This window comes from Periplaneta americana, chromosome 1 (assembly GCF_040183065.1).
Source record: "Periplaneta americana isolate PAMFEO1 chromosome 1, P.americana_PAMFEO1_priV1, whole genome shotgun sequence".
Lineage (NCBI taxonomy): Eukaryota > Metazoa > Arthropoda > Insecta > Blattodea > Blattidae > Periplaneta > Periplaneta americana.
The window spans coordinates 124,003,747-124,017,599 of record NC_091117.1 but is presented as its reverse complement, the minus strand read 5'-3'; the positions used below and the strand labels follow the sequence as shown (position 1 = coordinate 124,017,599).

The window sequence follows — 13,853 nt, the reverse complement described above, 5'->3', positions numbered from 1 at the left end:
AGACCTATGTTTCCGCTTATTGCACGTAAGGTTGCCAACCTTCCCGTATTTCCAGGAATCTCCCGTATTTGCCCCTAATTTTTAACAGTCTCCCGGCTCCCGTATTATTCTTCTCTTCGAGCATTTTTCTCCCTTTTTTTGCATAACGTAAAAATTTTGATTCTAAACATTTGCTTTTGCCGTGAATAATGACCGGTTATAGGCTATGATGAATTTTGTTGTTCAAGAAATGCATTAAAATGTGCAGTCTTTATAGAAAGTAGTACGTGTCAGAACGTTCACTTTCTATAATATCCGCATGTATATTGTTGTCTACTGCAATGCAGAGACTACGTAATATTAGGTTTGTTCGCACAGCAAGTTTGTGATGGTTTCAAAACTGTTTGCAAACTGTCCCAACTTCAACTAATGTGCATGGTCGCAGTACAATATAGTGTTTCATAGCGGAGTACAAATTCACAGCCATCATTACAGCACAGGGTACGCATAGTTTTGATACAACTGTACGGATATTGCAGGTACGCGCCCGTTGTGTACAATTCTGAGTCACCGTCTCTGCTTCAACATAAACAGACTATAGTAAATGGTAAGTAAACTTGTAAGAACAGTCACTCTGATCCGTCCTTTGTTGATTATTGTATCGCTCACTTGTCCGAATTTCCGAAAGAATCATCAAATAGTGTTGTAATTTACCGCTACAGCGCATTATTTCATTGTAGCTCTGAACTGAACCTGAAAATAAAATGAATAGCTTTGTACCTTAAATAAATTATGAAGGCCATACCTGGTTAATTTAGTATTTTCCCATTCATTCTTTCTCCTTATTACATTGCTATAATTTTAATTTCATAAATTATAAAGCTCTTCATACTGTTGGACGTAATAAAATAAGCTTTGCGTCATCTATTTCATTATACCTGCAATATTACCGCGTTTGGAGATATTAAAATCGATATAATAATAATAATAATAATAATAATAATAATAATAATAATAATAATAATAATACAGAACATATAATACAGAATAATACATCAGACTACAGAATATAATTACAACAACAGAAATAGAAATAAAATAATACATCAATATAAAAAAGAAGATACAATAATATTAATATAATTTGAGGACATAATGAGCAGCACTCGTGTTCGATCGCAGTTCAAATAATAGACCATAGTCTATAGCTATAGCTATAAGAGGAATACTGTATATAAATAAAATGAATAGGAACTAAAAGTAAAATTACAGCTACAATGAAAATTAAATTTATTTAATCAAATTGAAGAGCTTGTCTACACCTGTGGAGTAACGGTTACGCGTCTGACCACGAAACCAGGTGGCCCGTTTTCGATTCCCGGTCGGGGCAAGTTACCTGGTTGAGGTTTTTTCCGGGGTTTTCCCTCAACCCAATATGAACAAATGCAGGGTAACTTTCGGTGCTGGACCTCGACTCATTTCACCGTCATTATCACCTTCATCTCATTCAGACGCTAAATAACCTGAGATGTTGGTAAAGCGTCGTAAAATAACCTACTAAAATAAATGCAAATTGAAGACATTAACACGTTTCTAATTTTCTTGTTATATGTTAGTGAGTTACATGTTACAAGTTCTGGATATAATTTAGCTACAGAATTATACAATCTAGGGCCAAAATTAATGTTATGCTTTAGACTAACAGATCCAATTAGGTTTTAATAATGTTGAATTATTATTTCATCTTGTGTCATGATTATTTGCCTGTAATATAAACTTATTATGATTTTTGGGATAAAATTTTAACATAGTATATTTATAAATTTGTTAAATATTAAATACATTACATTCAGAATAAATTAATTTAGTTGGATAATCGAAAGGTTTCTTCAAACAAATTTCAATTATTCGTTTCTGTAATAAATTTAACGGACTAAGATTAATTTTTGTACTTCCACCCCAAAGAATAATGCTATATTGAATAATAGATTGCAAATGGCCAAATAAACATTTCGAATGAGTAAGTACCATTGAAGATTAACGAATTTATAAATTGTTTTAAGAAGCCAGAATGCGAAGCGATATAACGTTCGCAGTTGTGTCAAATGACTCGTATCGAACAAGTTACAATCTGAATTGAGCAACAATCAACATTCGACACGTTAAATAGGAAAAAATCGCGAGTGAATTTGAGTGAAGAGAGAAAATTTGCAATGTCGAGGGATATGCAGCGCAAATGGGAGCGGGCGTATAAGCAGCATTCAACATCCCATCCCGAGAGACGTATTCACGCATAAAACTTGCGGCTGTGCCTCCGATACACCCAATCTGGGCTGAGCGAGTCTGCCTCGTGATGCTGCTTGTAAGCTTCAATATGGGCGAATAATTATATTCCGTCTATCATCGCTATTATTATCTCAGGTATTTCTATTACATGACACAAACGCTATTCCGCCCTTACGAGGATCCCTCCCCACGCGGACCACCGACCTTGTTCCTTCACTTTAAGTTAGGTCAGGTTTGTTCCCGCTCGTTTGAGGTCACGGCTTCTTCCGTCAGTCACAAGCAGTACATTCCGACGTACTAACAATGTTTGCGAAGTTATTTTCAATATATAAACCGTTTAGGAATCATGTTATACTCTCTAAAACTTACTGGGCAGTTTATTCTAGGAATCATGTTATACTTCCTAAACCTTATAGGACAGAGTTTATTCTAGGAATCATGTTTTATTCCCTAAACCTAACGAGTACAGGGCAGAGTTATTCTAGAAATCATGTTATACTTCCTAAACCTTGTAGGACAGAGTTTATTCTAGGAATCATGTTATACTTCCTAAACCTTATAGGACAGAGTTTATTCTAGGAATCATGTTTTATTCCCTAAACCTAACGAGTATATGGCAGAGTTATTCTAGAAATCATGTTATATTTCCTAAACCTTATAGGACAGAGTTTATTCTAGGAAACATGTTATACTTCCTAAATCTTATAAGACAGAGTTTATTCTAGGAAGTAGGAATCATGTTTTATTCCCTAAAATTACAGGGAAGAGTTTATTCTAGGAATCATGTTATACTCCCTAAACTTTATAGGACAGAATTTATTCTAGGAATCGTGTTTTATTCCCTAACACTGATAGGGCAGTTTATTCTAGGAATCATGTTATACTCCCTAACCTTATAGAACAGAGTTTATTATACTCCCTAAACCTTATAGGACAGAATTTATTCTAGGAATCATGTTTTATTTCCTAAATCTTACAGGACAGAGTTTATTTTAGGAATCATGTTACTCCCGAAATCTTATAGAACACAGTTTATTCTAGGAATCATGTTACTACTTGAAACTTACAGGACACAGTTTATTCTAGGAATCATGTTATACCCCCTCTAAACCTTGCAGGACAAAGTTTATTCCATCACTGTATACATTTCAAAAGACATTTCGTTATTGACGACATGTTCTTTTGGAAGACATGTTCCTTTTCCTCCAATTTAAATTTCCTTGTAGATCACAAATTTCTACTCAGCTTTTTATTGGTCAAAATACAACCAAGAGAGCCAAAACTAATAACAATTAATCCAGTACGTAGATATCCCTTTATCTACCGATCTAGTGATGAAACATGCGTAGCCCCTATATACTGAATGTTTATTCATCTTTAGAGTGATGTCAATGAGAGCGCAAACATCAGGAATTTAAATATTTTTCTAAAGTGTGATGATGTTCATATAAGTAGTACATGGTTATGTAACAGTTAATACCAATATTATAGACCTCATTATGTAAAAATAATTAAGTTAAAGAGAAGCTATGTTTATTATTTGTTATATCCTACTATTTTATAATTAATTGCATTTATTAGAAAGATACATGCTGCAAAATATGCTTTTATTTCTTGTTTTCTTGTATGAGCGTAACACATTATCTATTACTGAAGTGCAGTTTAATTCATCTTGCAATGGTAGGCCAGTAGAGTTCATTTTGCTCACCCCGTCTTTTTCACCGCTACTGCCTGCAGTATAGATTCAATGGAACGCATGAGCGCTTGGTAACATGTAAGAGTCTTTCACGTGCTCTGACCTTGACATCCTTGCTCTAATATATCCTTGAGAAAGTTACGTTCTTCGATCCATGTAGAGTCAACTAGTTCTGGATTGTCTCTATTTTTCTATTATGAATTCTGATAAATATTCACGCAATTCAAAATATCTGGACAGAACAATATCGTAATGGTAAGAAACATTGTCCAACTGAGAATTTATGTACGAAAATCTGGACAATTTATAGACACAACTCGTAACTGTCATGTAACAAATCTACGCCATTAGCAGCACACACTTTTATTTATACTTTATTCTGTAAACATAAATAGAATGCTGTGAGGAAGAAGCTCTACAATACATCTTCACATACATTTAGGCCTACTACTATTTAATGTCAATAAAAGTAAACTAATTTGAATATTATATAATTCTGTAGAAGAACTAATAATTTCAGGCGTTCGACACTGCTTGTCTTTGTAACTAAATAATTTACACAAACCAACAAAGAGCATCATCTCATCTTTCACTTACATAAGAATTTAAGAGTCTAGTCAGCCTGAAACTTACTGAACGACTTCGTCAATGTGTAATATACAACCCTTGTGTTCGCCAGTGACTTGTACCTGTGTGCCTTACGTGCTCTGATCAGTGCATATGGGCTATGAGCACGTTTGCGCTCTCGTTGACATCACTGTATCAGAGTATCTGAACGTTTTGAATTTGAGATTGCAAGGAAAGAATCAATTAATTTGTGTCGACAGATATTGTTAAAAGCTTTCAGATGAAGGTTTTATTGTGGATGTCACAGATCTCACAGCACAATTTTTATAACTTCAACGCCTTCAGTCACTGAACTTCTGCTCAACAGTATAAAATACTGCAATGTTTTAAAAAATCTCTGGGAAGAGTTCCATAGACGATTTAAAGATATTGACCTGCTCCAGCCCAAGTTGTATTTGTTTTGTGATCCTTACTCATCAAACCCAGAAAATATACCAACACAGTTACAATTGAATACCTGAATTGACAAACATTCCAAGTCCAAAATTTACCGAATTCGACTTTTTACCTAACAAGTTGTGTTTTACATAGGCTATCACTCTGCAAAAAGAATATCCCAAGACCGACTCTAAACCTGTGTTTTTGGACCATACAAACATTTATTTCAATACTCATAATGCAAGCCTGTATAGTTTCTTTGCGGTTCTGAATAATTTACTTCAATGGACTTAGAATGTTAGCCAATTCAGGTCTTCTATTAGAAATTATTTTGCTGCAGGAAACAACATTTCGTCGGACATAAGAAGGCTGGTGTCGGCAAATATCAGAAGAAGCACTTGATTATGTAACAGTTACATAACAATAAATAGGCTAATTATAGGCCTCATTATGTAAAACTGCCTCAGTTAAAGAGAAGCTATGTTTATTATTTATTATATCCTACTATTTTATAATACACTGCATTTATTAGAGAGGTACATGCTGCAAAACATGCCTTTATTTCTTGTTTTCTTGCATGAGCGTAACACATTATCTATTACTGAAGAGTTTAATTCATCATGCAGTAGTAGGCCAATAGAGTTTATTTTGCTCACCTCTTTTTCACCGCTACTGCCTGCAGAATAGATTCATTGGAACCCGTGAGCGCCTGGGAGCACGTAGAGTCTTTCACGTACTATGACCTTGACATCCCTGATAGTGATGTCAATGAGAGCACAAGCGTGCCTCATCGCCCGTATGCGCTGTTGAGAGCACGTACGGCACGCAAGTGCAAGTCACTGATGAACTCAAGAGTTGTACATTGCACATTGAGGAAGAAGTCGTTCAGTAAGTTCTAGGCTGACTGGACTCCTGAGTTTTTATGAGTGAAAGAAACGAAAATGTTCTTTGATATATGGAAAGCATTTAGTTACGAAAAGGAGCAATATGAAACGCCTGAAATTATTAATTGATGTACATAATGATGTGTTGAAATTTTGTTGTTTTATTGACATTAAATAGTAATATATGTTTAGATGCACTGTAGAGGTTCTTCCTCGTTGCATTGCATTTAAGTTTACAGAATAAAGTACAAAAAATATGGATGCTAATAGCGTAGACTAGTTATGAATTCTGTCTAAATAATTGTGAAGATATGTCGTCTATAGATTTTCAGTTTGACAATGGTCCTTACCATTGTGATGTCCTTTAGTTAAGTCGAGGAAAAGTTCTCTCCAGGTTCTTTGAATTGCGTGAACAGAGTCAAGTTGGAAGTTCGCTTTGCCTGCAAATATATCCAGGGTGCAAATATTTGCGGCTCAAATTATTTCTAGTCCACACCTGTGGAGTAACGGTCAGCGCGTCTGGCCGCGAAACCAGGTGGCCCGGGTTCGAATCTTGGTCGGGGCAAGTTACCTGGTTGAGGTTTTTTCCGGGGTTTTCCCTCAACCCAATACGAGCAAATGCTGGGTAACTTTCGGTGCTAGACCCCAGACTCATTTCACCGACATTATCACCTTCATTCCATCAGATGCTAAATAACCTAGATGTTGATACAGCGCCGTAAAATAACCCAATAAAATAAAAAAAAAATATTTCTATATTTGGCAGTAAGCATGTATGTAAGAAATTTTCTTCACTTATGAACCTCACAAAACCAAGACTAATACTAAGATTATCAGAAGATAATAAGCGTGCTATGCTACGTCATGCTGCAGGAAACATTATTTCGCCGGACATAAGAAGGTTGGTGTCAGGTAAAAGAAGAAGGAACATTTCTGTATTAGACGAAAAGTAAGGAATTTAAATTTGTTTCTAGAAATGTGCTGTTCATATAATACGTACATGATTAAGTGTGTAACAGTTACATAGCAATTAATTAAGTAGGCATCATTATCTAAAACCTCTAAGATAAAAAATATACATCATCTTGCAATGACAGGCCTAGACTTCACTTTGCTCACCCCTTCTTATTCTCTGCTGCTGCCTGCAGAATAGATTCATGGCAACCAGTGAGAGCTTGATCGCACGCAGAACCGTCCATGTGCTCTTGATCTTCACATCGCTGGTGTATTTGTATAAGTTCGTATAAAGTTGGTTTCAACATGTCATCACTGTAGGGAATTCCCTCTTTTTCAAGCCATTCTTTCATTACAGTTTTTGTTGAATTTGAAGTGGGAGCTCTATTTAATGCAACGTTATGATAAGGGGCATTATCAAACACAACAACAGAATTTGGGGGCAAATTAGGAATCAGCTTCTTTCGAATCCATTTCTCATAATTAATTTGATTCATTTGAGAGTGGTAATCCCCAAATTTCTGCTGAGCTTTCCAAATTAGTAAGGCATTGGGGACGAATCCTCGCTCACCTCCGGCATGTATCATTATTAGGCACTGTCCCTTTGATACCGGAGCTAGATGACTATGTTCTGAGTCGTCGCTCCAAGACTTGTTATGCAGGTGGGATGAAAGAATGTATGACTCATCCAGACACACAATATTTCTTCCCTCAGCTCGATAATTAGAAATTGGCCTCAAATAGTTCATTCTCTTTTGCCTAATATCGTATTTTTCTAATAATAACGATCTATTCGTCTTAGTTTGCTTCCAAGAAAATCCGAGTTTTTTCAGTAGAGTTCTAACACTAGTATTGCCCCCATCGAAGCCAATTGCGTCTTTCAGTTTCATTCTTAATGCGCTGACTGTTGGAACGTATTTCTCGGTAATGTAAAAGTCATACACTATCCTACACACTACACTTTCATCAAACGCGTCTAGTTCTAGCACACTACTTTTAATTGTTCTCTTCTTATCTGGAGTTTCGAAACACATACCATTGCCACTATCTATTTTCTTCGCTTCTGCCACAATTTTTTGGACACTACTACGAGACACGCCTGCAGCCACTATCACTCGCTTTTGAACTTTATGTAGAGGAATGTCTGTCCCTTGAGAAGCTTCCTTAGACTATGAAGCTTATTTCCTTTTAATTTTGAAATAACTGGAGCCATTTCCGAAACAATATGTCTACTTGCAACTTATAAACACTTAAACCAGTGGTCCTCCACTCAGAGCACTGTGTCGTCATCAAGCCTTGCCCGCTCGGCAAGGGAAAGTCGTAACAGGGGAGGTAAGACGTTCAGCGGCAGGACCACAATATGAATTTACTGCATAGGTTTATGTATGTTTTCTGATGAAAAAAAGATACGGGCTAAATAGAAATAACTAAATAAACTATCTTAAGCCATTTGAAAAACATTGTAGCCTATTTTCAACAAAGTTAGATGTTAATAAATTTATAATTACTTTCAGAAATGTAATACACATTTCATGTTAATTATTCGGATAATGCATGACAATTACTGTTAGGGAAAATGTTGAACAAAACACACAAAAATTCTAGAAATAGTAATGCAGAAATTAACTCCATTCAGTTCACTCAACACTGGCATTAGCACTAATTTTTCGGGATTTGTTTAATTCACTTTTTCCTCAGCAATTTCTCAACATTTGAATCTATTCTTTGTATAGTGCACATTTTAAGTTGTGATCAGATACTTATGACATGGCTTGTTTATCTTCATCATAGGAAAAAAATACTGTTCGCACAGATATGTGGATCCGAACATGCATATCTGTACAATCGGGGAAATCTAACACATGGAAAGTTTGTATAAAAGTCAGACAAACTTCTTTTATCATAGTAAAGTAAATCAATAAGTTCCAATTACAAATAATAATCGAAAATCAAACTGAAAATTTTCCTAGCCTTTAAATCTCGAATCAAATTCCTGGCGCAGATCACATGATGTGTGAATATATTCTTCAAAATCCAAAGTCTTAAGAAACTAGTAGGCCTATATCGTTGTTAATTTTGAAAAATGTGCTGTAACTTATCCTTTTAGTTAAGCTAACATTCCATAATTAGAGGTGGTTTCATATTAAACGCCTTCACTCTGTCATATAAATGTGTAATAATCTTGTTCTTACCTTGTAGAAAACAATTTAAAGCATTCAGATAATTCCATTAAGAAGGCAAATTCACAAATCCATTTTTTTTCATTTTTCACTTATGATACAGGCTTTCCTTTTTTCTCCGTGAACGATGATGTTTCCTCCCTCAGTTCAAAGAACTTACCCAATAATTTGCCATGATTAGTCACCGCACTTTACTATAATATGACAGATCGCCATAGGCCTATTCACTATTGCATTCTTCAAGAAAGACTTAAATTGACGATGAGTGAGACTTTTCGATCTAATTGTGTTGCTAGTTTTTCTAACTAGGCTACTTCCATAACATCATTTTTTTTATTTGTTTCGCACATGAATTCTGTTGGTGTATAATACAGTGAATAGAAATAACTTCATGGGATAAATTAACACTTTTAATTTCGTCTCATAGACTCCTTATTACACCCATTTTACTTCCAACCATGGAAGGAGTACCAGTGGTTGCCAAGGATACAAGTTTATTCCAAGGAAGTCCAAAATAATTTCTACAGCCTCTACATGAAAATATCGGAACTAGTATTAGTATTCTTTATGAGAATAATATATAAGAGCTCTCCTTAATCTGAAGGTTTTCAATAACGCCTCTTACAAAAATCACCAGTTGGGGAGTATTGCTAACATAAATACTTTCATCTACTGCCAAAGAATAACAAATATCTTAGCTTGGAAATATACAGGATATATGTCCATAAATGTGGGGGTGTATTCCTGACACCAAACCATAACAAAAAGTTCATATGAACAGGGGTCTGCAAACCTTTCGTTAGGGAGTTATGGGTTTATTGGTAATGGTACATGTGATACATTTAACAACACACATTTACAAAAATTGCTCGAAGTGACCTCCTCTTGCTTCGATGCATGCCCTGAGCCTCCGTTCCATGCTTTGCCGTACTCTGTGCAAATGTCCTGGGGTGTTACGGATTTCATCAAATCCATTTTGGAGACACTCCCTAGAACATCGATATAGGTACAGGTGTTGAATACACCAAGGATTTTAAATGTCCCCAGAGGTAAAAATCCAATGGATTTAAATCTGACGACCAGGCAGGCCATGTAATGGATCCCCTTCGACCAATCTATCTGTTCGGAAACTGGTTACCGAGATACTGGCGAACTATCACAGTAAAGTGAGGTGGAGCACCATCGTGTATAAACCACATTCTTTGGATGACATATAGAGGTACAGCATCAAGTAAATGCAGGAACTCAGTTCTGAGAAACTGTAGGTAGGTTTCTCCAGTAAGATGATCTGGGAAGAAATAGGGGCCAATAAGATGATCATGAATGATTCCACCCCACACATTGTGGCTGAACCTCTGTTGATGTTTATCTTGTCGTACTTCGTTAGAGTTTTCATAATTCCAGATGTGATTTTTATGATAATTAAAGATACCATCATATGTAAAGCCAGCCTCATCACTGAATAGGATAAATGCTAAGAATTGTATGAACACAGCACATTGCTCTAACATGCGTTGACAGAATGTTCTTCTTGGCTGAAAATCTGCCTCATTTAATCCTTGCACACATTGCAGGTAACACGGGTAGAGAAGGTTTTCATGAAGAATTTTCCAGATGATCATGTGACCAACGCCTTCCCTTCTCGCAATATTTATTGTACTAGTTGATGAGGTTTAATCCACAGTACGACGAACTTGTTTCTCAAGAGCACAGGTTCGTACCTATGGTGATCTTCCAAAATCTGAAACTCTCTTCTGAAATGCACCTGTATCTAGCAAGCGTTGATGGATACATGCAAACGTTTTTCCAGAAGGTAAGTGCCTCCCAGGGTACCTTTCTGCATAAAGTTGACGTGCTGTTACCGTATTCCCATCTGCTAGGCCATAAATGTAATGCATATCAGTCATTTCTCTCACTGAACATATCTTGTGATGTGATGAATGTTACTGTGAATAACACAAAACAGAACAAAAGGCAATCAGACAAAACAAAACAAATGTCATGACCAACTGTAATGAAGAAAGTGGGAAAAATGGAAGTTTGAGGTGAATTACATAATCAGAGGTCACTAGAGGAAATTCCTTTTATAACTTCCTAATGAAGGGTTTGTGGACCTATGTTCATATGAACTTTTTGTTATGTTCTGGTGTCAGGAATATGCCCCCACATTTATATAGATACGCCCTTATATATAACCCTACAAGATGTAGTTTTCATGCAATAAACATAATAAAACATCTAGTATCCCTTAGCAGTTAATCTAACTTAACTTTGCAGTTTGGGCCTATATTATTCCACGACAACATACAGGAACCAGGTAATATTTTTGTTTTTATATAATTTAGAACTTATTTAAAGAAGCTGCGTGTCAGTAACTGTGGCTACATGAGTATTAGGTTACAATTTCGTGTTAGCTCCATAAGAATCTTCAGTGAGTATGGAATCTTAATGGCGGTGGGTGGGCGTGATCAACTCCAATGGCCACACTGTATTCATAGTGTTGCTTATGAGATTATACAAGTGGGTCTCAGAACGTCATTACAATTTCTCCCGCTAGGTTCGCCTTGCAGTTCTATTAAATGATGAATAGTTCCATTACTAAGCATTGTGTATCGTGAAAATTCTTTGATTAATTTTGCATTATCGAGTATGAAAATTATAAGCATACAAAGCATACAGTATTAGTCTTGATGACTTGTTAAATAACAGTACACAGATTTTCAGTGTGGTTTAATGGAATTTACAATTTTGTTTCCCGAAAGTCTGGATTTGTTCAATTAAACATTTTGCTTTCAAACTACATTCTTCACCTGGTTCATTTACTTTGGCAAGTTGATTGTTTTCAGTTCCATGTTTTTCCTTCAGATTTCGTTCCCTCTAATTAGTTTTAATTCGTTTAAAGTGGACTATCGGTATCTTCTACTTTCAGACATTATTATTACCATTACTCTTATTATTATTATTATTATTATTATTATTATTATTATTATTAAACTAGTACCGTATAGTTTTTAGTTTGTCTTGCCTTAAGACAATCAGTAGCATTATTCAATATTTTCGAGGAAAAGAGTATGATTAAAAATCATTTGTAATGGCGAAATATTCCACAGCAATGGTTAATTATTACAGCTGAATATTGACACATATACGATTTGCATTATTTAGGATAAAACATATGCAGGAATGCGATTTTAATGTTGTGTGTGCCGAGTTTAGTGTAACATACTCCCCTCATCCTCCAGGCCAAATCAAATATTATTACGACATTACGAGTAATAAATAAATAATAATTACTACAATTATTCGTTGTGATAAGGTACAACTATCACTGTACTATGGTGTATCGAAGATTTTTTTCAATGTTTTTATTAAATTGACATGTCATGAGTGATGACAAAAAACACCTCACGGGAGTGAGAAACAGACATTACTAAAAGAGAAATGGGGATTGTGGAGAGCAGATGCATATGTGCCTAGAAAAAAAGTCCCTGAGAATCCTGAGATATGTTTTGGGAAATCGTCAAATGCGGAAACCATTTCTAATGACATATATTGCAGACTAACTTCCTAATTTAATTTAATTCTAACTCCTAATTTAAAAACGGTTTACACACACTAAAATATCACAGCATTTGCTATTACTATCTACTACACATTAATCAGCAGGTCTATTAGATATTTATTTCACCAGAAAGGGAAAAGTTAGACCTACTTATAAATGATTAAATTACGAATTCAGAAAAATGGAAGATAATACAGTACCTTAATTCACTGGAACTTAATAATAATAATAAAAATGTGAAAAGGGTAGGCTACAGTGTCCATGTAAAATGTATTAAGTTTCTTTCATTATTTCCGAAGAGGTATGGTGTATGAATTTAACAATAGGAAGGTGGTGCCTTAGTTTATAATATGTAATATCTTTTAATATTAAGAATGACAGCTTCATTTTAATATAATTGAGACGTAGAAGTTTTGAAATTACTTCTACTGACCATAAAATATTGTACAAAGCATTTTATAAGCAACGGTGAGTCCTTTAAATGTCCCAAATGTCAATGTCATTTAAGTGTTCTGCTATGAATATCTAGAACCGAACAGCGCTCCGAGCAGCGGAATTGGCATTACACTTTAGACCCGTATTTCAAATGCTATGAGTCAGCTTGTATAATCTCATAAGCAACGATTCATAGTCACTGTAATTGGCACATACACATCCTGCCATTTATGAACGCCTAATAAAACAATCAAGGGATGAGTCTGGACTTTGATTCTTATTTATGTTATAGAGTTAGGCACATAAATAAGTTATTCCTGTAAAAACAAAATTTTCACGAAAATGACACTTAGACCCTTATTTACTTCAAATCTTCAATTGCTGTTATATTCCATTCTCTTTTAATTTGATAAATGTGTAAGATTTGCCAAAGTTAGGTGTGAGGAGCACAACATTTTTTTGGGCCCATGAGCATAGTACTACCTGAATATGCGTCTGTTCAAACTGTATAAAATGATGATTATAAATACTGGTACTATAGTACATATTATTTGCATTGTTTTTTTCCTGGCAGAACGTGCCGGGATGCTGTTTCAGCACCTTTTTGTTAAATTTTTCATCACGGAACCTAGAAATGTTCAAATTTCATGCCATCAATTTATTGTGAGACTTCCCCTCAACTCAACTCCATTGTCTCTCCACTGAGATCATTCCTGCTCCTTAACACTATGAGGACCTGCTTCTTATTAGAATTGTTGAGCCTCCTTTGTTAAACTTCAACCCTGACAAGTATGTTAAATCTTGGTTGCTAAATGACTGTCACGCTGCAACAATGTCATAAGGAAAAAGTGTAACAGGAAATGGCTGAAGAA

General features: G+C 35.2%; 1 protein-coding gene across 1 annotated transcript in view; it reads right to left on the bottom strand.

Annotated features, from left to right (window-relative positions):
* Positions 1-1,041: 1,041 nt before the first annotated feature.
* Positions 1,042-13,853, bottom strand: part of TrpRS (Tryptophanyl-tRNA synthetase) — an 86,788-nt gene continuing 73,976 nt past the window's right edge. Inside the window, exon 7 of the mRNA XM_069826855.1 lies at positions 1,042-10,930. Coding sequence (XP_069682956.1) covers positions 10,928-10,930 — 3 coding nt within the window. The 3' untranslated portion in view covers positions 1,042-10,927. The remainder of the gene's footprint in view (positions 10,931-13,853) is intronic.